Raw genomic sequence first — 24,272 nt, forward strand, 5'->3', positions numbered from 1 at the left:
AAAAAAGCATCGCATGGCAATTCCTGAAACAATCCAAAGAACTCACCTAAACATCCGCATTTGTCCAACAACATCAAACTTTGGTAGTCGACAAAACATATGACAATAAATGCGCAAAAGTACACAAATCTGAAAAACAGATTTTCTCAAAGCTATTTCCCACAAACTAGTGTCGTAAGAAGCATCGACATCAACTCCACTTTATTTAGCAATTGCCACTACGTATCCTTAGAATAGGCCTTGAAACAACCTTGCCGAAATCAACGAGAGACAAAAAAATAAATTGGGTAATATCAGTATCTTTTGGAAAGTTAATTGCCTAAAAGAAAAAAAAACTTCATTGTTAACAGTAGAATCTCATAAAACTATACAATCAAAAATTATATTTTTCTATCTTGCTAGCAGAAAAAGGACAAAAGGGCCATTTCAAAATATCACTAAAATATTTAAAAAAATTGACATCTTTGTCATCGAAAACAATAGCTAACTATAACGGGAAATTAGAAAAAATTACACCGCACTAGATGAGCAGAAAGATCTGTTGTTATTCAGACAAAAAAACAACCACATTAAAAGCAATTAAAATGAGCAGGGCTCTAAAATCCACCAATAATTATTGAAAGTAAATATAAGCGAAGTCAAGAAAATCACTGGTATGAATTCAAGCGACTAATTATATTCATTTATTCTTCAGTAGCAGCCGATGAGAAGTTTTATTAATGTACGTAATCTACAACAAGAAAAAAATGCACAAATACAGGCAAAAGTTGAAAAACAATAGGGTCAAAATTATATAAAAACCGATTAGCTAAGAACTTAGCTTTAATTAGGATCTTTTATGCTTGATTAGCAAACGGATCAGACCTGCCATTAATGAGAAAAATTGAAAAGACACTAAAATGAACAATGCATAGAGACAAATTTCAATTTGCAACTACTTCTTAAATACATTAGTCATAAAAATTTAGTTATATACAGGGGAGTAACTTGAATTAGATCTGTCTCATTATCAAAACCTTGATAGCTGAACAATTAACAAGACTAAGCGATAAGACAAGAGGAAATGCAAAATCACTTATATTTTACGACAACATGGTTTCAAAGATATAAAAAGCATTAGCTACCGGTTCAGGGATTCAAACAATTGAAAATGGGCGCAATTAGAGTACATGTGTTAAATTTTCATGCTTTAGCGCTCAAAGCAGAAGTCAACTTGCCAAATGGGAAAAAATTACTCGCAAAAAAAACGATTGTTCAATGACCAAATTTTCACCTCACTTTAAAGGTGGTTTTATTATGCTGCAAAAATAATAGTCTTTTCGCTCCGACTCATAACCAAGCGAGACAAATATTACCACTTTAAATTCACTTCTCATTGAGATTAATAGGTCGAAAACAGCTTCACAACTATTAAAACAAAACCAACTAACGTCGGCAAATTGCTCTCAAACAACCTGTTGGCTTCGTCAGTAGCTAGCCACGGTATAGTGAGGCTAGCTTTAGTTTAATTAAAGGAGCGTACGCTGAGCGGGGGTGCTGATGGGGGTGGGGGCAACAGTGCGGGGGGGGGGGGGCAACGGTTGGAGGGGGATTAAGCTGCACGGGGCCCTTACGGCCTAAACGATGTGCATGGTTAAGGATTAGGGGGAGTGGCGGGCTGATGTGGAGAGGAGGGGTGGAGAGGGTCAACTTCTAAGAACCGCGCTTCACAACATAAGTATGTCTCCAAAGCAGTTTGTAAATCGCGTAATTGGAGAGTAGTGAGCTGAAAGGCTATAAGAGAACTTGATGCCCGATTGGCGCTACCTGTTCATCCCGTTTTGAGGACGAAAAGTCCAATAGGTCAGACGAATAGGTAAAACAATCGAATAAAAGAACGACAGGACTAAAATAACTGCAACAAACTTCGCTTGAGACCAATTAAAAATTTAACTTTGTCATGCATCAGTCTTAGAGATTTAATCTGATTAAGAAGTGCTCAAATATTTCTCGAGGACAGTTTTAAAAACGAAACAGCAGACGTTAACTTCGATTGCACTTATAACTGCAAACAGGAAAAATTATCTATAAGAAAATCAAAAATAAGCATATCCAAGAGAAGCTTTCATTTAAACATAACCGAATAACGTCGGGCGAATTGCCCTCAAACGACCGGCAAGCCGTTGGCCTCAGGGCGCTCCCTCTTTATCCCGTTTCTGAAGACAAAAGTCAACTGGGTCAGACAAAAAATCGGCCAAGCAAAAAATCCATAAAAGAGAAACGGGATTAATATATTTGCTACAAATTGCTTTTGAGAGAAATTAACAATGGTTTCCTAAAAAGTGCCTGTTAGATCATTTATGATAAAAACCATTTCAACTATAACTCATTGATAATGAGGATCAGAGATGATGATATTACGCCAGATAACAGCAGCTGAAGTGCGGCATCAACAAAGACAGAGAGAGAAAGAGAGAGAAATAAAACGTGAACGAGTAAGAGGAAAGGAACCCTAACCGAAAGAGAGAGAAAGAGACAGGAATATCTTTCATGCTTGGATTCGACACTGCAACTTCTAGATTTCTAACCTTGTTAATAAAAAGATCACATAGAAAAGAACTGAAAAAGGCAAAATTAAAAAAGTTTTCAACTTCGTAATAAAAAAAGTTCAAAATCATTTTTTGTCTCGAAGGTTTGAAAATTTTGTCGGCCAGTAATGGTCGTTAAATTCAGAGAAGGACAAAGAAAAAGTTTGTATAGACATTAACATCTTAAGAACAATTTCATTGTCTCAAGCTCTGTTTCAAGCCTGAAAAAGTTTCACAAGCTCATAAAGATCCATAAACATGGAACAAAAAAAAATTTCCAAATATTTGAAAAAAAAATAAATTTTATCCAAATATTACTACAACTGGAGTAAAAAAATGATGATCACCATCCCATTAACTCTAGAAACTATGCTGCAGCTTATTATCAAGCCTTGTAGGAGGTCCCAGGGCCTCTGTTGCCGGAAAAACTGAAACATGAAAAAATTTCAAACATTTTAAAAAAATGCTTAAATTTGTGCCATTAAAAACTTGATGAACATTCCATTACATCTATAATTCATGCAGTAACATATTAGCAAACACTAAAGGAAGATCCGTGGCCCTTGACGCTAGAGAAACCTAAAACATGACATAAAATTTCAAAAGATTGCTAAAACTTGATATTAAAAATTTGAAAGGTAATCCACGACCAACAAAAATTTTCCGGTTAACTATTGTCAAACTCTAACGGAGGTTTTTTGACCCTTGAGGCTCAAAAAATTTGAATATTGGCTATAAAATTCAAAAATTGGAAAAAAAAAATTGGCAAAAAGTATCAAAAATACGCCAAAATTATACGACATTCCTTTTAATTTAGAAGTTATTCAGTAAGCTGTTTCAAACCTTAAAGGAGATTCCTTGGCTCTTAAGGTAAAAAAATCTAAAAACCGACAAAAAATTTTAAAAAAACTTGAAAAAAAGCAAGTTTTATCAAAATATTGCTAAAATTTGTCACATTAAAAAATCAAAAACTATTCCAAGGCCATTAAAAATTTGTCAGTAACATATTATCTTATATATTATATTCTTAAAAAAATCGTGATGTTAAAATGTTGAAACCATTCCATTACAAAGAGAAAAAATTCAGTAACTCATTATCAAACCCTAGAAGAGGTTCTTTGACACCTACGAATGATAAAAACAAAAAAGGTCAAAAATTTTCAAAAAGCTTGGAAAAAATTGGAAAATAGTCTAAATTTGCGTTTTTAGCAAGCGGTAGTTCGTCAGTAGCTAGCCTCGGGAGGGGGGTCTACCGGGGTCTGATTCGGGGCAACACTGGTGTGAGCTGAACAGCACGGTGGAAGGGGGGGTTGGGGGCATTAGGGTGGCATCAACTTCTAAGAACCGTCCTTCACACCCTAAATATAAGTATGTCTCCAAAACAGTTTGAGCCGAAACAGAGCTTAAACGTTCTAAGAGCACTTAATGCCCAGTGGGCGCCACCAGTTTATCCCGTTTTTGAGGACGAAAAGTCAAATAGGTGAGATGAATACGTCAAAAAATCGCATAAAAAACTAACAGGACCAATATAACTGCAACAAACTTCGTTTGAGACCAAATAAAAACTTAATTTTGTTATGCATCATTCTTAGAGATTTAATCTGATTGAGAAGTGCTCAAAAATTTCTCGAGGACAGTTTCAAAAACAAAACAGCAGACGTTAACTCCGAGTGCACTTATGACTACAAACAGGAAAAATTATCTATAAGAAAATCAAAAATAAGCATATCCAAGAGAAGCTTTCATTTAAACATAACCGAATAACGTCGGGCGAATTGCCCTCAAACGACCGGCAAGCCGTTGGCCTCAGGGCGCTCCCTCTTTATCCCGTTTCTGAAGACAAGTCAACTGGGTCAGACAAAAAATCGGCCAAGCGAAAAACTCCATAAAAAACAAACAAGATTAATATATTTGCTACAAATTGCTTTTGAGAGCAATTAACAATTTTTCCTAAAAAGTGCCTGTTAGATCATTTATGATAAAAAACATTTAAACTATAACTCATTGATAATGAGGATCAGAGATGATGACATTACGCCACATAACAGCAGCTGAAGTGCGGCATCAACAGAAAGAGAGAGAGAGAGAGAGAGAGATAAAACGTGAACGAGAAAGAGAAGGTAAGGAACCCTAACCGAAAGAGAGAAAGAGACAGGAATAACTTTCATGATTGGATTCGACAAAGCAACTTCTAGTTTTCTAACCTTGTTTATAAATAAGTCACATAGAAAAAAACTTAAAATGGCAAAATTAAAAAAAAAGTTTTGATCTTCGTAATAAAAAAGTCTAAAATCATTTTTTGTCTTGAAAGTTCCGTCAGGTAACCCATCTCCGAGACTTTAAAAGTTTCGTTGGCCAGTAACGGTCGTTAAACTCAGAAAAGGACAAAAAAAGTTTGAAAATTGCAAACGTTAAAAAAATCTTGCTAAAAGTGAAGACATTAATATCTTAAGAACAATTTCATTGTCTCAAGAGACTATCCCGTATCTCTGTTTTGAGCCTGAAATAGTTTCACAGGCTCATAAAGATCCCTAATCTTGGAACAAAAAAACTTTCCAAAAATTTGAAAAACTAACATTTTATCCAAATAATACTAAAACTGGAGTAAAAAATGTTGATCACCTTCCCATTAACTCTGGAAACTTTGCAGCAGTTTATTATCAGACCTTGGAGGAGGTCCCAGGGCCTCTGTTGCCGGAAAAATTCAACATGAAAAAATTGCAGAAAAATTTGCTATTAAAATCTTGAAGAACATTCCATTACATCTCTAATTTATGCAGTAACATATTATCCAGCACTAAAGGAAGATCCTTGGCTCTTGAGGCTAGAGGAACGTAAAAAATGACAGCAAATTTCAAAAAACCTTTAAAATTGCAAATTTTATTTGAAAAAATTGCTAAAATTTGTGATATTAAAAAGTTGAAAATTAATCCATGACCAACAAAAATTTTCCAATTAAATATTATCAAACTCTAACGGAGGCTTTTTGAACCCTGAGGCTCAAAAAATCAAAAAAATCTGAATAATGACTATAAAGTCAAAAATTGGAAAAAAAAATTGGCAAAAGTATCAAAATTATGCCAAAATTAGTGATGTTAAAATCTTACAAGACATTCCATTTAATCTAGCAATTATTCAGTAACCTATTTTCATACCCTAGAGGAGGTTCCTTAGCTCTTAAGGTGAAAGAATAAAAAAAACGACAAAAAAATCACAAAATTATTGAAAAAAAGCAAGTTTTATCAAAAAAATTGTTAAAATTTGTCACATTAAAAAATTCAAAAAACTATTCCATGGCCATTCAATATTTGTCAGTAACTTATTATCAAAAGACTTAAGATCTTTCCTGGCCCCTGGGTCTGGAACGACCTGAATAAGGGAGAGGTTGTCAAAAAATTTGAAAAAATTGCACGTTTTGTCAAAAAATTGCTTATATTCGTGATGCTAAAATGTTGAAACCATTCCATTACCACTAAAAAGAATTCAGTAGTCTATTATCAAACCCTAGATGAGGTTCTTTGACACCTAGGAAGGAATGATCAAAAACAAAAAAGGTCAGAAGTATTCAAAAAGCTTGAAAAAATAGCAAAATAGTCTAAATTTGCGTTTTTAGCAAGCGGTAGTTCGTCAGTAGCTAGCCTCGGGAGGGGGGTCTACCTGGGTCTGATTCGGGGCAACACTGGTGTGAGCTGAACAGCACGGTGGAAGGGGGGCTTGGGGGCATTAGGGGGGCATCAACTTCTAAGAACCGTCCTTCACACCCTAAATATAAGTATAAGTCTCCAAAACAGTTTGAGCCGAAACAGAGCTGAAAGGTTCTAAGAGCACTTAATGCCCAGTGGGCGCTACCAGTTTGTTCCATTTTTGAGGACGAAAAGTCAAATAGGTCAGACGAATAGGTCAAAACATTGCATAAAAAACCAACAGGACTAATATAACTGCAACAAACTTCGATTGAGACCAAATAAAAACTTAATTTTGTTATGCATCATTCTTAGAGAATTAATCTGATTGAGAAGTGCTCAAAAATTTCTCGAGGACGGTTTTAAAAACAAAACAGCAGACGTTAACTGCGAGTGCACTTATGACTGCAAACAGGAAAAATAATCTATAAGAAAATCAAAAATAAGCATATCCAAGAGAAGCTTTCATTTAAACATAACCGAATAACGTCGGGCGAATTGCTCTCAAACGACCGTCGAGCGGTTGGCCTCAGGGCGCTGTCTCTTTATCCCGTTTCTGAAGACAGAAGTCAACTGGATAAGACGAAAAATCGGCCAAGGGAAAAATTCCATAAAAGACAAACATGATTAATATATTTGCTACAATCTTGATAAAATTCAAGACATTAATATCTTAAGAACAATTTCATTCTTCCAACTGACTATCCGGTATCTCTGTTTCAAGCCTGAAAAAGTTTCACAGGCTCATAAAGATCCATAAACTTATTATCAAACCTTGGAGGAGGTCCCAGGGCCTCTGTTGCCGGAAAAATTCAACATGAAAAAATTGCAAACATCTGAAAAAATTGCTTAAATTTGTGCTATTAAAATCTTGAAGAACATTCCATTACATCTATAATTTATGCAGTAACATATTATCCAGCACTAAAGGAAGATCCGTGGCTCTTGAGGCTAGAGGAACCTAAAAAATGACAGAAAATTTCAAAAAACCTTTAAAATTGCAAATTTTATTTGAAAAAAATGCTAAAATTTGTGATATTAAAAAGTTGAAAATTAATCCATGACCAACAAAAATTTTCCAATTAATTATTATCAAACTCTAACGGAGGCTTTTTGAACCCTGAGGCTCAAAAAATCAAAAAAATCTGAATAATGACTATAAAGTCAAAAACTGGAAAAAAAAATTGGCAAAAGTATCAAAAATATGCCAAAATTAGTGATGTTAAAATCTTACAAGACATTCCATTTAATCTAGCAATTATTCAGTAACCTATTTTCAAACCCTAGAGGAGGTTCCTTAGCTCTTAAGGTGAAAGAATAAAAAAAACGACAAAAAAAATCACAAAATTATTGAAAAAAAGCAAGTTTTATCAAAAAAATTGTTAAAATTTGTCACATTAAAAAATTCAAAAAACTATTCCATGGCCATTCAATATTTGTCAGTAACTTATTATCAAACGACTTAGGATTTTTCCTGGCCCCTGGGTCTGGAACGACCTGAATAAGGGAAAAGATGTCAAAAAATTTGAAAAAATTGCACGTTTTGTCAAAAAATTGCTTATATTCGTGATGCTAAAATGTTGAAACCATTCCATTACCACTAAAAAGAATTCAGTAGTCTATTATCAAACCCTAGATGAGGTTCTTTGACACCTAGGAATGATAAAAACAAAAAAGGTCAAAAATTTTCAAAAAGCTTGGAAAAAATTGGAAAATAGTATAAATTTGCGTTTTTAGCAAGCGGTAGTTCGTCAGTAGCTAGCTTCGGGAGGGGGGGTGCACCAGGGGCTGATTGGGGGCAACACTGGGGTGAGGGAAACAGCGCGGTGGGGGTCTTGGGGCAATAAGTCTCCAAAAGAGTTTGAGCTGAAACAGAGCTGAAAGGCTCTAAGAGCACTTAATGCCCGCTGGGCGCTACCTGTTTATCCCGTTTTGGAGAACGGAAAGTCAAAAGCGTCAGAGGACAAATTGGTCAAGCGAAAAATTGCATAAAAAAGACCGACAGGACTAATATAATTGCTACAAACTTCGTTTGAGAGCAATTAATAATTGAGCAAGTTGCATTTGAACAAAGTGCTCACAAACTACTGGCCTGTGATTGGTTGCGAATGGTAGCACAATAAAGCTCTTAACAAACTATAACCAAAAGAGACAGATCAAAAAGAGAAAACTAAAAGTACATTGCCTAATTTAACTAATTAAAATAAAAAATGAAAATTCTAACTTTTTATTTCAAGAAATAAAGGAAGGTCAGGGGGTAGGTTGGGCCGTGTGGTTGATTCAGTAACCCATTATCAAACCCTAGAAGAGGTTCTTTGACACCTAGGAATGATAAAAACAAAAAAGGTCAAAAATTTTCAAAAAGCTTGGAAAAAATTGGAAAATAGTATAAATTTGCGTTTTTAGCAAGCGGTAGTTTGTCAGTAGCTAGCCTCGGGAGGGGGGTCTACCGGGGTCTGATTCGGGGCAACACTGGTGTGAGCTGAACAGCACGGTGGGGGGGGCTTGGGGGCATTAGCGGGGCATCAAATTCTAAGAACCGTCCTTCACACGCTAAATATAAGTATAAGTCTCCAAAACAGTTTGAGCCGAAACAGAGCTGAAAGGTTCTAAGAGCACTTAATGCCCAGTGGGCGCTACCAGTTTGTTCCATTTTTGAGGACGAAAAGTCAAATAGGTCAGACGAATAGGTCAAAACATCGCATAAAAAACCAACAGGACTAATATAACTGCAACAAACTTCGTTTGAGACCAAATAAAAACTTAATTTTGTATGCATCATTCTTAGAGAATTAATCTGATTGAGAAGTGCTCAAAAATTTCTCGAGGACATTTTCAAAAACAAAACAGCAGACGTTAACTGCGAGTGCACTTATGACTGCAAACAGGAAAAATAATCTATAAGAAAATCAAAAATAAGCATATCCAAGAGAAGCTCTCATTTAAACATAACCGAATAACGTCGGGCGAATTGCTCTCAAACGACCGTCGAGCGGTTGGCCTCAGGGCACTGTCTCTTTATCCCGTTTCTGATGATAGAAGTCAACTGGATAAGACGAAAAATCGGCCAAGCGAAAAATTCCATAAAAGAAAAACATGATTAATATATTTGCTACAATTTGCTTTTTAGAGCAATTAACAATGGTTTCCTAAAAAGCGCCCGATAGATCATTTATGATAAAAAACATTTCAACTATAACTCATTGATAATGAGAATCAGAGATGATGACATTACGCCACATAACAGCAGCTGAAGTGCGGCATCAACAGAGAGAGAGAGAGAGAGAGAGAGAGAGAGAGATAAAACGTGAACGAGAAAGAGAAGGTAAGGAACCCTAACCGAAAGAGAGAGAAAGAGACAGGAATATCTTTCATGATTGGATTCGACAAAGCAACTTCTAGTTTTCTAACCTTGTTTATAAATAAGTCACATAGAAAAAAACTTAAAATGGCAAAATTAAAAAAAAAGTTTTGATCTTCGTAATAAAAAAGTTTAAAATCATTTTTGTCTTGAAAGTTACGTCAGGTAACCCATCTCCGAGACTTTAAAAGTTTCGTTGGCCAGTAACGGTCGTTAAACTCAGAAAAGGACAAAAAAAGTTTGAAAATTGCAAACGTTAAAAAAATCTTGCTAAAAGTGAAGACATTAATATCTTAAGAACAATTTCATTGTCTCAAGAGACTATCCCGTACCTCTGTTTTGAGCCTGAAATAGTTTCACAGGCTCACAAAGATCCATAAACTTGGAACAAAAAAACTTTCCAAAAATTTGAAAAACTTACATTTTATCCAAATACTACTAAAACTGGAGTAAAAAAAGTTGATCACCTTCCCATTAACTCTGGAAACTATGCAGCAGTTTATTATCAGACCTTGGAGGAGGTCCCAGGGCCTCTGTTGCCGGAAAAATTCAACATGAAAAAATTGCAGAAAAATTTGCTATTAAAATCTTGAAGAACATTTCATTACATCTCTAATTTATGCAGTAACATATTATCCAGCACTAAAGGAAGATCCGTGGCTCTTGAGGCTAGAGGAACGTAAAAATGACAGCAAATTTCAAAAAACCTTTAAAATTGCAAATTTTATTTGAAAAAATTGCTAAAACTTGTGATATTAAAATGTTGAAAATTAATCCATGACCAACAAAAATTTTCCAATTAATTATTATCAAACTCTAACGGAGGCCTTTTGACCCTTGAGGCTCAAAAAATCTGAATAATGACTAGAAAAGTCAAAAATTGGGAAAAAAATAGCAAAAAATATCAAAAAAAGACACTCCATTTAACCCAGAAATTATTCAGTAACCTATTTTCAAACCCTAAAGGAGGTTTCTTGGCTCTTAAGTCGAAAAAATCTAAAAAAGACAAAAAAAAATTCAAAACTTGAAACAAAGCAAGTTTTATCAAAAAATTGCTATAATTTGTCACATTAAAAAATTCAAAAACTATTTCATGGCTATTAAAAATTTGTCAGTAACTTATTATCAAACCACTTAGGATTTTTCCTGGCCCCTGGGTCTGGAAAGACCTGAATAAGGGGAAAAAATGTAAAAAAAAAAATTGAAATTGCTTCTTAAAAAAATCGTGATGTTAAAATGTTGAAACCATTCCATTACCACGAGAAAAAATTCAGTAACCCATTATCAAACCCTAGAAGAGGTTCTTTGACACCTAGGAATGATAAAAACAAAAAAGGTCAAAAATTTTCAAAAAGCTTGGAAAAAATTGGAAAATAGTATAAATTTGCGTTTTTAGCAAGCGGTAGTTCGTCAGTAGCTAGCTTCGGGAGGGGGGGTGCACCGGGGGCTGATTGGGGGCAACACTGGGGTGAGGGAAACAGCGCGGTGGGGGTCTTGGGGCAATAAGTCTCCAAAAGAGTTTGAGCTGAAACAGAGCTGAAAGGCTCTAAGAGCACTTAATGCCCGCTGGGCGCTACCTGTTTATCCCGTTTTGGAGAACGGAAAGTCAAAAGCGTCAGAGGACAAATTGGTCAAGCGAAAAATTGCATAAAAAAGACCGACAGGACTAATATAATTGCTACAAACTTCGTTTGAGAGCAATTAATAATTGAGCAAGTTGCATTTGAACAATGTGCTCACAAACTACTGGCCTGTGATTGGTTGCGAATGGTAGCACAATAAAGCTCTTAACAAACTATAACCAAAAGAGACAGATCAAAAAGAGAAAACTAAAAGTACATTGCCTAAGTTAACTAATTAAAATAAAAAATGAAAATTCTAACTTTTTATTTCAAGAAATAAAGGAAGGTCAGGGGGTAGGTTGGGCCGTGTGGTTGATTTGCATTACTGTCGTACAAGTAGTAAGAAATGGGAGAGCCTGCCGTCAATTTTTACTCTTGGTGCAATTTCCGATAATAGATTATTGGTTCAATTGCATGTACTATGCATAATGTATACATACGATACATGAATAAAACATACAATATTTATATACGTCAAAAAGTGGGCGGTATACCCCCCTTCTTTTACACTAGTACATTACACAGTATACTCGCCGCTTAAATGGGAGTATACAAAGAGAGTTTAACTTTAAAGTTCTAAAGACAAAAGGAATGGAATTAAAAATTTTATTATAAAAACAGTTAAGGCGGTACAGTATGAATAATGAGTTAAGCAATATCGATATCATATGTTTACTTTATCAATCTATTGAGCAAGTGTGTGGTGACAATTGAAGAGAGGAATATCAGATGGCTAACTAAATTGGAATTGAAGTGAACAAATGGTTGAAGTGAACGATACTGAATAACTGGTTGATATAAAAACTGGCTTCCTATATATAGTCAGCAAAGTGGGAATTAATTTCCCATATTTTTAAAAGTGGGATAAAACATCCCATATTAGTTTTTGGGATAAAAGTTCCCATTTTATTTTTGGGATAAAAGTTCCCATTTTCTCATTTTCAGTACATCCAACCGGCGACTTAGCGGGTTTTGTTGTAACTAGCTGGATATACAAGGTTAGACATAAAAATTTAGATATAAAAATTTACAGACATGTTTAAAACAAAATTAAGAATAAGATGGTTTCTAGAATAAGAATAAGTTTCTAGTTTTAGTTTCCTTCAAGTTGATTTATTCTGTTTTGCAAAAATTTTATTCGGTTCATTAGATTCGCGTTCTTTTTCTTCTCTCGTAAGAAGTTTTGCTCCAGTCCCAGCGTGTATGTGTCCCGCTCGTTGTTGAGGTCTGCGGTTATGAACTGGTAGGGGACTGTTAAGTTCTGTCGGTCGAGGGATATATTCTTTAGTCGATATGTCTTTAATTTTGAGTTATAAGATTGGATCTTATAAATATTTCCCTCTGGTAGCACTCTGTATTGGAGGCCCCAGTCAAAGTTTGGGTGTCCTCTAAACTGCCTATTCCTCGTTCTTTCTTCGTTGAATTTCTGTTTTTCCAATCTCTGGCTCATGCTAAGGATTCGTGGCTGTATAGGGCAAATTGTAGCTGTGGGTTTCATGTGGGTGGCTGTCGGAGCAATCGTAACTTCTGTTAAATCCAATTTTTTTTCTCCTCTCCCGGTATTGATAGTGTGAATACTCTTCCCTGGTGTAGTTCGTACTGGTTGTTGTTCTGGTGGTTCTTGTTGCTGGCCCATCAGTTCCTCGAAGGTATCGGGGAGAATGAAGTCATCTAGGTCTGGCATGTCATCGTCACCTTCGTATCCTAAATTCTAAAAATAGAAATAACATAAATGTGTAGTATGGATAAGATATTTATTTTCTATATATATAACAAACTAATTATTTGTGTTTTTATTTATAGTCGTGTATATTTTTTAAAGTCATTATTGCTTTTATACGGGGGAAATTGGATTATCTCCATTTTCTTCTATTGCAACATTGTTTTCATGTCTTTCATTTCTAATTGCACTATATAATGGGTGCGGAATATGTGGATATAGATTAAAGTGTGTTTCTTTCATTTCAGTTACTAAATGTTCAGCATCATCTGGCTGTTTCTCATTGGTTGTCTCATTTTTAAAGATAGAAGTCATAATAGAAGTGAACAGAATATTGTAAGTGGCAAATAAGATGATTTTGCCAAAATTAACAGAAGCTCCTGTTATTTTATGTATTTGTAGGGCTTTTACAATTGTTACAACAATTTGAATAATAAATTTCAAGAAAAGAAAAGCGGCAAAATAAATTCCACATTGCTCTAAGATAAATTGTGTATAACCGAACATTTCTATATAGCGGTTATCAAAGAAATTAGGAGAAATAAAAGAGTCTAAGTAGACTGTTCTCATTGGATAGTTAAGATAAGTTCTATCCTCACTTTTAAAATTATCTTGAGAAACAACAAGTTCTTTAGAGAAAGTTTGTATAGCATCTTTCATTTCGTTATTGAATTTAATTCCGCGCCAAAATTTCTTTAATTCTTGATCAGTAAATAAATATATTTCATCACTATCCTGGAATTTGTATTTAGTTAATCTTTGTGGAGCAATATTAGGCTCAAAAACAGAGGGTCCTTTGACTCTAGTTATACCCGGTGTTAATTCAACCCAGGAGTTATCATCTTCAATATCTAATTGAAATAAATTATCGTGTTTATCTACACATGATCGTTCTTCAGCGCTAGTGTATGTCTTCCTAGTAATTGGATCAACGAAATGTATTTTATTTTGATACATTATTGGAATTCTATTATAACATTTCTCCATAATTTGTAAGGGTGAGAAATACTGTGGGCAATGATATAGCCATGCAACATTATCATTAGTCTCTAAGAACATTGAGCGATTATTTGTTAGTAAGAATCCAGCCATACGTGGATTACTATGCGAATAGACTAAATTTGTTCTCTTTATAGCACGTTCTAACTCACAATCGGTTTTTATCATTTGTAAATCTAAAAGCTGTAGTCTTCTTATATTAGTATATTCGTAATAGTCAAATTTCGTTCCCATATGGGCTTCATAATTTATTCCTGAGTGCAGATCAATATTTGGCTCTCCATTTGTATATGAAGTTCGTTTTACGAGCAATTTGCCTCTTGTGCTATTTACATAAGTATTTTTTACAACATTTGGAATTGGTTTTTTTGCCTTTCCTGTATCCATATCGAATCCTCCTTCATAATGTATATATAATGAGCTATAAGGAGTAGGATAAACTATTTTGTTTGAGTCGCAAATTGACTGTGGATTATTATAAATCTGAAAAATGAAAGTATTTCGTGGCCCTTTAAATGGTTGCGCACGTCTAATAACAGCTTCTGTTGATTCAGGTTCAGTTTCATATTCTCTTACTATATAATATTTTCTATCTATTTGTATCATTTTTACTGGAGCTGTGTGTAATTCTTCTATTATACAATTTTCTCTATTTTCCCATGTATATGCATAAGGATCAGTTGATCCACTGTCACAGCCCATTTTGCACACTATAAATAAGGGAGCAAAAACACAAAAAATCATTCTTCCTTCTTCATCTCTTAGTCAGCCTCACTGGTCACACCAATTTATACTCGCCGCTTAAATGGGAGTATACAAAGAGAGTTTAACTTTAAAGTTCTAAAGACAAAAGGAATGGAATTAAAAATTTTATTATAAAAACAGTTAAGGCGGTACAGTATGAATAATGAGTTAAGCAATATCGATATCATATGTTTACTTTATCAATCTATTGAGCAAGTGTGTGGTGACAATTGAAGAGAGGAATATCAGATGGCTAACTAAATTGGAATTGAAGTGAACAAATGGTTGAAGTGAACGATACTGAATAACTGGTTGATATAAAAACTGGCTTCCTATATATAGTCAGCAAAGTGGGAATTAATTTCCCATATTTTTAAAAGTGGGATAAAACATCCCATATTAGTTTTTGGGATAAAAGTTCCCATTTTATTTTTGGGATAAAAGTTCCCATTTTCTCATTTTCAGTACAACAGACACAGAGTTCTAAGGGCTAATATGTCAATGCCCAATGTTCAAAACAAAGGTCAACGTTTAACAAAGAAGGTAACCCCATTTTAGAAAACCTTAGTGATTCAAATAAATGTCACTAATAAGATAATTGTCACTTCAGATAAAAAGTAAACAAGAGTAAAAATTCCGTCGCAAATTGGTCGTAAAAGCTAACCAACAGGACTAAAATAATTGCTGCAAACATTGATTGATACAAATTTACAAACATAACCGACGAACGTCAGGCGAATTGCTCTCAAAAGACTGGCGAGCGGTTGGCTTCGTCAGTAGCTGCAGTTTGGGGGGCTAGCTTTAGCGTAATTGGAAGGGGTGTGTGGTGAGCCTGGGGTGAGGTGTCAAGCGTGTTGTATCACGTACGGGTGCAATAAGGTGGAGGGGTGAAGAGTGTGGATGAGACGGGAGGGGGGGGGGTGAGGAGGGGTCAAACTCACACCCTTTACACCATGAATTTATGTCTCGAAGACAGTTTCATTGAAGCGCATTTAGAGACTAGTAAGCTGTAAGGCTCTACTATAACTAAATGCCTTCCAGGCGTTACCTGTTTATCAAAAGTCAAAAGGGTCAGACAAAAAATCGGTCAAGCGAAAAATCGCATAAAAAGACAACAGGACTAATGTAATAGCTTCAAACTTCGCTTGAGAGCAATTAAACACCAAAAGTATCACTCAGACATTCAAAAAAGCAATTCATGGCTTGACAGTTTTGATTCGAAAACTAAGTTTGTTTAGGATAAATTCTAATCTCGAACAAAAATAAAAGCACTTTTAAACTTTAAGTAATCATAAACAATCAGAAGCAAATAGGCTTCATAGAAATATGTCTGTTCCCACGTTAGAGATCTGTTTAGTCAACAATAACCAAATTTTTAGATCTATTAAAAGTTGAAATGATTGCTGTAACTGTAGGAAACTCACTAGATGGCTTAATTCACAATCACAGCAATGAACACATTAAAATAATAACACAGGTGTTCAAATACAATCATCATGTAAGAAATCCGATCGTTGAATTCTTCATCAGCACAGGAACAAAAATATTGATAAACATAAACCGACAAATGTCGGAAGAATTGCTCTTGAACGACAGGCGAGGCAATTTAATTCAGGGGCTGTAGCCTAGATCAAATTATGGGTGCAAAAAATTTTTCCCCCGCCGGGATTCGAACAACTGCCCTCCCGATCCACAGCCACAACTACTAACCACTGCGCTACAGATCACATACCTCACTTATTCTGCAACCGAATTTATATTAGCTTTACTTCAGAGCAATAGAGATCACTCAAAATTGAAGAACGAAAGTGTGAAAAAGTCACTTGAGAAGTCAAAGAATGTTCTAGAAGAAAAGCGCAAAACTGTCAAGCGAAAAATTTGCATAAAAAAAGACAAACACGTTTACAATAATTGCTATGAACTGCGTTCAAGAGCAATTAATAAAATGCCCTGCTGTTAAGATCACCTTTATCGCCTCCTAGTTTACACATGGATCGAGATTAGCAACATCTTCAAACACGCTAGCTGACGCCATATAAATATTCAACATAAACAGCGTTCATAAAGTAAGTCAACATCAAGGTGTACCGCAAGATTACGGGTGCACCGCAAGGTTACCAAAAACGCAACCACTAGCACGCCCGCTCTTGTTTTCATATTTCAAATATGAGGCAGTAGCCCCGACAAACGGCAACAGTAATGATGCATCATCTCAGTAATTTCTTGTTTACAAAATAATATTTCAGGATTGATGTGTTATTTCGCTACATCTGTATTAAATGTCAACGTTAACAGAAAATGGGCTTAGAACCCAACGGAAACATATAAACGTTAAAACAACAGAAAAGACATCACTAAGTAAATTTGTCACTCTAATGCTACATAAAAAATAGGTTTTCCGGAAACTGTTTCTCAAACAGAGCAAAAGAATCGAACAGTAACTTTAAGACGTGTATCAATGTTATTATCTGTCAGAGCGTTTTTAAAATCAAAGTCTCGGAGAAACAATTGCTTTGATCTGATTTCATAACCGACATAACTTTTTTAGATCTATTCTGTCCCCCCCCCCCCCCCCCCCCAGTGTTTTTTATGCCCCCCAGTTACAAATTATATGTTGTTATATAGCACGTTACTATGTAAGAAAATAGCACGTGCGCCTGGGGGTCATAAAAGATTTATGCTCACTAAGCTGGGGGGGGGGGGGCAAAACAGAATAGATCCGTTTTTTTTGCTCTTTTCCATTTGTGCCCCCAAGCTTAGCGGGTACATATTATTTGCACTCAACAGACGCTTGTGCAATATTTTTCCAAAATGATTTACTATGTAATGTCAGGAGCTTTGTAACGGGGGGGGGGGGGGGGGCACCAACGGAACAGATCCAGTTTTTTATATAAAAAGTTGTTTGTTTATAACTAACATCAAGGTTGAATTCTTCGCTTTGAAGATAATAGTTTTTTTACTGTTTTCATCGCAAAATTAAACTCAGTCTTCTAAATATTCGGCTCCGTAAGCAGCACGAATCAAATCCAACTCGTCCTGTTCACGCTTACTCCGTTTAATTTGAGCTCCACCTTCGGAAGTATTACCGACACCATTTCCACCTTGATTTGATGATAGACTGTTTTGACCTTGACCATTTTGCAAATTTGCGCAAGCCTGGAAAAATGAGAAAACTTCAGGTGACATCACTGGCTGATTATTGTTCGGAATCGGTTGACCAGGAACTTGTCCAAACTGATTTTGGCCAATATTCAACATTTGGGGAGGAATCGCGGCGGGATTTATCGGCAGTGGCATTGGAATCCCATTCATAGGCGGCTGAATGGGAACTTGGTTCAAGGTTGGCTGGGGTGGATATGGCGGAATAAAAGGCGGAATGTTATTGCGTGAAATGTTGTTTTGAAAGTCTTGAGCCATATTGGCCGAATCGGAACTCTGTCTATTGACCTGAGAATCGATTAAGTTCTCATGTTCGCCGAAGTCGTTACTTCTGGAATTCGAAAAAGTTTCTCTTTCGACGCCATAGAGATCATTACATCTATTTTCATTGTAGCTCTCGTGAATTTCTGAGCCGTCAAAATCACTAAACGAATCGGTCGTCCTGCGACTTGTGTTTCTCGTTTTCGGCATTGCGTAATTTTCCGAGTTGATACCGTTTGCTGGTTGTCTTCGGCTTCGAATTACGTCATAAATGTCCCGATTTTGTGCTTCGTTTAGAAATACATTGTTCCCATTAGAAAGTTGTGATCTGTTTGTGAATTCAGATTCCGGCGAAACGCTCATTGCATCATAATCATTCATTACGTCATCACCCTGTTCGAAATTATAAGATTGCGTAACAACGGCAGGTTCCAAAACACGCGGATTAAATGCCCGTGGCTTTTGCGGTGACTTCTTAGGGACAAACGAGTCATCCTTCGGTTGATTACGTTCGAAATTTTTGTACCTGAAAAAAAATTTCCCTAAGTCTATCTGAAATTAAAACCTAGCCAGCAAATAGCCGCCGTTGACACGCTTGACGCACATCGGTATTGAAACAGAAAGGGAATCATAAATCGACTAACCTCGGAAAATTTGCTCTCGAATCACAGGCGGGGCAATTTAATTCAGGGGCTGTAGCCCAGATAAATTTTTTTCCCTATGGGCGCAAAAACAACAGACTAAGGTCGGGTTCGAACTCCGTGCCTTCTGGGCACTCTTCCCATACCTCGACAGCTGCATTCACCACTCGGCTATCACGTTTTTGTCCTCGACACTCTAGCAACTGGTTTTGTTTGAACAACAGACTTTATTTCATTGTGAGAGCAATTGAAATCAATCAAAAAGAAATGCGTGAAAAAGTCACTTGAGAAGTCAAAGAAAAGCGCAAAAACTGTCAAGCAAAAAATTTGCACAAAAAAGAGACACACGTTTACAATAATTGTTTCTCATTCGGGAGCAATTAAAAAGAAGAGATCGGAATTGAGAGGTCTTCTAAGAGTCCAAAAGTATTCTGAATTGATGTCCAGATGCAGTCAGATTCTAAAATTTTATTTAAATTTAGCTTCTAAACTCCAATCTATTAAGCTTAACACTAATGCCAGCTGGCAAGCACTCTAATGAACTTTGATACCCTAATGAACTATGGGGGAGTTCTTGTTTTAGGCGTTTCTTTTGATTTTGCTCTTTCAATCATGAGGCATTCACTAAGTTAATTCACTAATTTCAGTGAGTTAAAGAATTTAAAATCCATTCAATTGAAACAGTGAGTGAGGTGGGTCACAAGTAAAGCGTGAAAATCGTGACTTATGTAAAACGAAAAACGTGATCAAAAAGTAAAGCGAATTAAAACAAAAAGAGAGCGTCTAAAAAATAGCCGTTTGAGAGGATGACGGCGACTATTAAACAGTAAAAACCAAAGTCAAATGCATGTGAACCAAAAAAAACCAACAGCGCGAAAACAAATTGTTGTTCAAATACCTTTTTATCGCTCTACTTTAGATAGAAACAGTTTCACGCCACAAAACCACCTGCTCTTTCACTCCACTTCCTGTTTCGGTGTGGCCAAAATTGTCACTTTAATTTGACTTCAAAAGTCATGAACATGTGTGAACAGATCTTAAAAAACAGCGCCTCAATACAATTCAAATTCTTTGAATCGTAAAAAAAGGAGAGCACCTAAATATTAGCGGTTGAGACTGACAGCGGCTGTTAAGCTATGATCTTAATCAAGTCACCACAGATGTTTGATTTTGAGGATAAAAAAGTATTTTTGAAAGTTCCGAGAGCTCGTTAAAGACATGAGTCTTTTGAAAGTTCCGAGAGCTCGTTAAAGACATGAGTCTTTTAAAGACATCAGTTTCAAAAGATTAATGTGACCTGCGTAAGGGTGGGGTTGAGAGGCAACATATCCGAATACTGTTTTTCCCTTTTGTCACGAACAATTTTAATTTTCACAACTATGAATGACAAATATAGTGAGCGTTTTTGTTTTCTAAAAAGAGATTTAAAAAGCACATGAGCCATCTGTATCTTAAAGGGTCATCTTGAAAGGCCCCTACCGTGCTATGGGGCTATAACTTTCAATTTTGTGGAAATATTAACTATATTGAGATTTTTTAAAATTTCAAAGCGCCGGCTTTTAGAAGCTAATCAAAAAACACAATTTACTAACCCTTTATGCTTTTTCTGTTTCTTAGGGTCAAACCGCAACGGAATTGTATTTTCCCTAACGACAAACGGTCTTTTAGTCACTTCGGTCTCCAGGTATTTCTGTTCACTCGATTGACTTTTATCTTCACTCAAGCGTGACATCTTTTCCATCTTCTTAGCCCCAGTAACTGTCCACCCATTGGCTGATGAGGAATCAAAATCACAATCATTTCTCTGTGACTGTAGCATCAAAGTCTCTGATTCGTCGAAGTAGAATCGCCTGCTATTGGTCAGGAAATCGATGACGTCATTGTCGTAATCTTGGAGAACTTGAAGGCAGTCTGGAATTTGTTGGATAGTTTCGTGGAGTTGAATGAAAGCGATGTCTGTCTCTTTCACAGGTCCTTTGTCCGATAAAAGCTGATAGAATTTGCTAAAAAAAACGTTCAATTTCTGCTGATACAGCTAATCCAAACTCGACTAGAATTAGAAATTTAGGGTCGAATCGTTTTTGTTTCAGACCCTTTTAACTTCATGAGCAAAAAAGCTATGCCCCCCACCCCTCCATTCTCTTCATTACCAAAAATGATCAAATTAGCGTGTATATGGCTTGGAGGGGAGGGCAATAACTTATGTCCGTGTTTCAAAATATTACAACCCAGAGGTCATAAGATGATTAACGAACTGTTAACGAAATCGAGTTTGGGCTGAATACTGCAATTATTGAAATGTACTTTCAAATCTTGCAAAGAAATAGTAACTGTCCTACATTTTCACACATTAAATTCGACCGATAGGATACCCTGGTAGCCGAAAACAAAAAGCATTTTTTCAAATGTTAGAAGACTTTTAAAGATTTTGTTGCCGGTTTCTTCAGCTGGAATTAACCTGAGCACGGAAAACTTGAAAATATTCCATGTAAGATGTAGAATCCTCATGAGCGCTAAGAGGCGTCTCTCGCGGGATCGGGGCTGTCCTGGAATGCATCGCTCAGTAAAATTATTTCAGCTTAATCTATTGTTTTCATTTTCGGTTTATCCTTCACACCCTCATGATATCCAATATTTTGTCTAATTTTCATGCTATTGAAACCTGAATTAAACCTGCTCTTTCTTTCCATCTAGTCCAGTCTTGACTATGTATATACTTATCGGATCTATTCTGTTTTGGGCCCCGTGTTTTTTACGCCCCCCCCCCCCCCCGTTACAAATGATATGTTGTTATGTAGCACGCTACTTAAAAAATAGCACGTGCGCCTGGGGGGATGGGAGGGGCGTACAAGGTATAAGCCCACAAGCTGGAGGGCCAAAATAAAATAGATCCTAATTATCAATGCCCATTGTACAAGACGAATTCAATTATTATTATCATCCATTTTGCGGGTGGGGGTGGGGGTGGGGTTAGCATCATTATTATAATCCAGTTTGTGTGTGTGTGTGTGTTGGGGGGGGATCATGGGATACTAACTTGAAGAGAAATTCGTGCACCATGGTTTGTGTTTCGAAAGGGTCCTTCTCTTCTTGACAGAGATCACTATTCTTCTGCCCAACATTATCTCCTCTGTTCGTAGAATTTAGTTCTTCGTTCTGAAGACTAGAGAGAAGCGCATTTTTCTTCGAGCTTGTTCTTCTGGGAATCTCTTCATCGTCTGCGTCTGCTCTAGAAAAGGAAAATTTGGATCTATTCTGTTTCGCCCCCAGCTTAGTAAGCATAAATCTTTTATGACCCCCAGCGCACGTGCTATTTTCTTGCATAGTAACGTGCTATATAACAACATATAATTTGTAACTGTGCGTCATAAAAAACACTGGGGGGCCGAAACAGAATAGATCCGAAAATTCTCATGTCATATCGTTTATGCCATTCGGATATCTTGCATACCACGTCAATTTCAAAAAAGCAACTTAATTATTATGATTTTGCAAAACTAAATGAGCCCCACTCAATTATCGTAGATATTATAAACATACCCGGCAGATTGCCGGAAAATAGCCGCCGTTGATTCCAATAAGCATGATTGAGATTGAAAGAATAGAAGATATTGAAAAAAAAAGATTTTTGTACAAAAACATTTTTTAAGTCCGATTTATTTTGATGGCATTTCGTAGTTGAACATAACGTACTTCTGTTTCTTAGAGAGAGACTACAGGGGCTACTATCAATACCAATAAGCATTAGAGATGGTAACTAAGACTTAAAGGAACGACGTTCAAATAGCGGGCATCTAAAATTGGGCTTTATGGGTTTATCCCGTTTCTACTTCTGACTTCAATTTTTTATACTGACTCTGTTCATTTTGAATTGCTTTGCTGAGCAACTGATGTTCAAAACCACTTTTAGCAGAATGAGAGAAGAGAGAAACTAGCCTAGAGAAGTCAAAAAGATATCACGCAAAATGTTGAAAAAGCGGCAAAATGAGGTAAAGCGAAACATTTTTTTATTCGACGAAGTAAAAAACATAGCAGGACAAGTCTTGACGTACAATTCAAAGAATTTTCATTGACTAAACAGAAAACTAGACCTAGAACGGACTAAGAATGGATTGGAAAAACCATTTAAAAAAAATCTGATCCAAAAAATCGAAAAGACAGTAAAAATCAAAGTGAAATTGCCGCATGTGAACAAAAGACCACTACCGATAAAGCGAATTTTTGTTCAAACACCGTATTCTCACTCTACTTTAAAATTAGATCGATAAAATTTCACGCCGCAAAACCAATCGCTTTTTCGCTCCATTTCCTGTTTCGGCGTGACCAAAATCACTGCTCCAATTTGACTTCAAAAATCATGAAAATGTGTGAACAGATCTTAAAAAAAAGACAGCGCCCCAATACAATTCAAATTCTTTGATTTGTAAAAAATAGGAGCGCTATAAAAGCCGGCTGAGAAGATGAGGGCGGCTATTAAAAAGAAAGGGATCTATTCTGTTTTGAAAGCTTAGTGAGCATAAATTTTTTATGACCCCCAGGCGCACGTGCTATTTTCTTCATAGTAACGTGCTATATGACAACCTATAATTTGTAACTGGGGGTCATAAAAAACACTGGGGGGAAACAGAATAGATCCAAGCAAGTTTGTCGTCCCGGGTTGCTCATCATACACGAATCTTATTAATCATACTAGGTCATATATGATTACTAGTATTCAAACAAGGTCATATATAATTTGAATGATTTCTTAGTAGCCATACAAGGATCATATATAATTTCCTAGAAACCATACAGCGATCATACAAAAATTCAAAGCCTAAAAACTATATTTTTCATTTTCTTTTGGTGTTGAAAAAATTTCTTGGAAATCATACAAGATCATATATGACACATAAAACATTGATTGGTTCCACAAAATCCCGTAAAATATAGGACAGAGGACATAATAAAACATACCCGGCAGATTGCCGGAAAATAGCCGCGCTTGATTCCAATAAGCATGATTGGGATTGAACGAATAGAATATATTGAAAAAAAAGACTTTTGTACAAAAATATTTTTTAAGTCCGATTTATTTTGATGGCATTTCGTAGTTGAACATAACGTACTTCTGTTTCTTAGAGAGAGGCTACAGGGGCTACTATCAATACCAATAAGCATTAGAGATGGTAACTAAGACTTATAGGAACGACGTTCAAATAGCGGGCATCTAAAATTGGGCTTTATGGGTTTATCCCGTTTCTACTTCTGACTTCAATTTTTTATACTGACTCTGTTCATTTTGAATTGCTTTGCTGAGCAACTGATGTTCAAAATCACTTTTAGCAGAATGAGAGAAGAGAGAAACTAGCCTAGAGAAGTCAAAAAGATTTCACGCAAAATGTTGAAAAGGCGGCAAAATGAGGTAAAGCGAAACATTTTTTTATTCGACGAAGTAAAAAAAAAATAGGAGCGCTATAATAGCCGGCTGAGAAGATGAGGGCGGCTATTAATTATTAAATCGCATTTGTATTCC

At 35.9% G+C, this 24,272-nt stretch overlaps 1 protein-coding gene across 3 annotated transcripts in view; it reads right to left on the reverse strand.

Moving 5' to 3' along the window:
- Window positions 1-17,534: 17,534 nt before the first annotated feature.
- The window catches only part of LOC142345593 (uncharacterized), a 124,088-nt gene continuing 117,350 nt past the window's right edge, over window positions 17,535-24,272 (reverse strand). For all 3 annotated transcript variants that reach the window (XM_075397720.1, XM_075397719.1, XM_075397717.1), the window contains exons 20-22: window positions 21,795-21,986; window positions 20,350-20,760; window positions 17,535-18,642 (exon numbers count right to left, since the gene is read on the reverse strand). In XM_075397720.1, the coding sequence (XP_075253835.1) occupies window positions 17,679-18,642; window positions 20,350-20,760; window positions 21,795-21,986 (1,567 nt within the window). In that variant the 3' untranslated portion in view covers window positions 17,535-17,678. The remainder of the gene's footprint in view (window positions 18,643-20,349; window positions 20,761-21,794; window positions 21,987-24,272) is intronic.

The sequence above is a fragment of the Convolutriloba macropyga genome, chromosome 9 (genome assembly GCF_964194025.1).
Source record: "Convolutriloba macropyga chromosome 9, txConMacr16.3, whole genome shotgun sequence".
Lineage (NCBI taxonomy): Eukaryota > Metazoa > Xenacoelomorpha > Acoela > Convolutidae > Convolutriloba > Convolutriloba macropyga.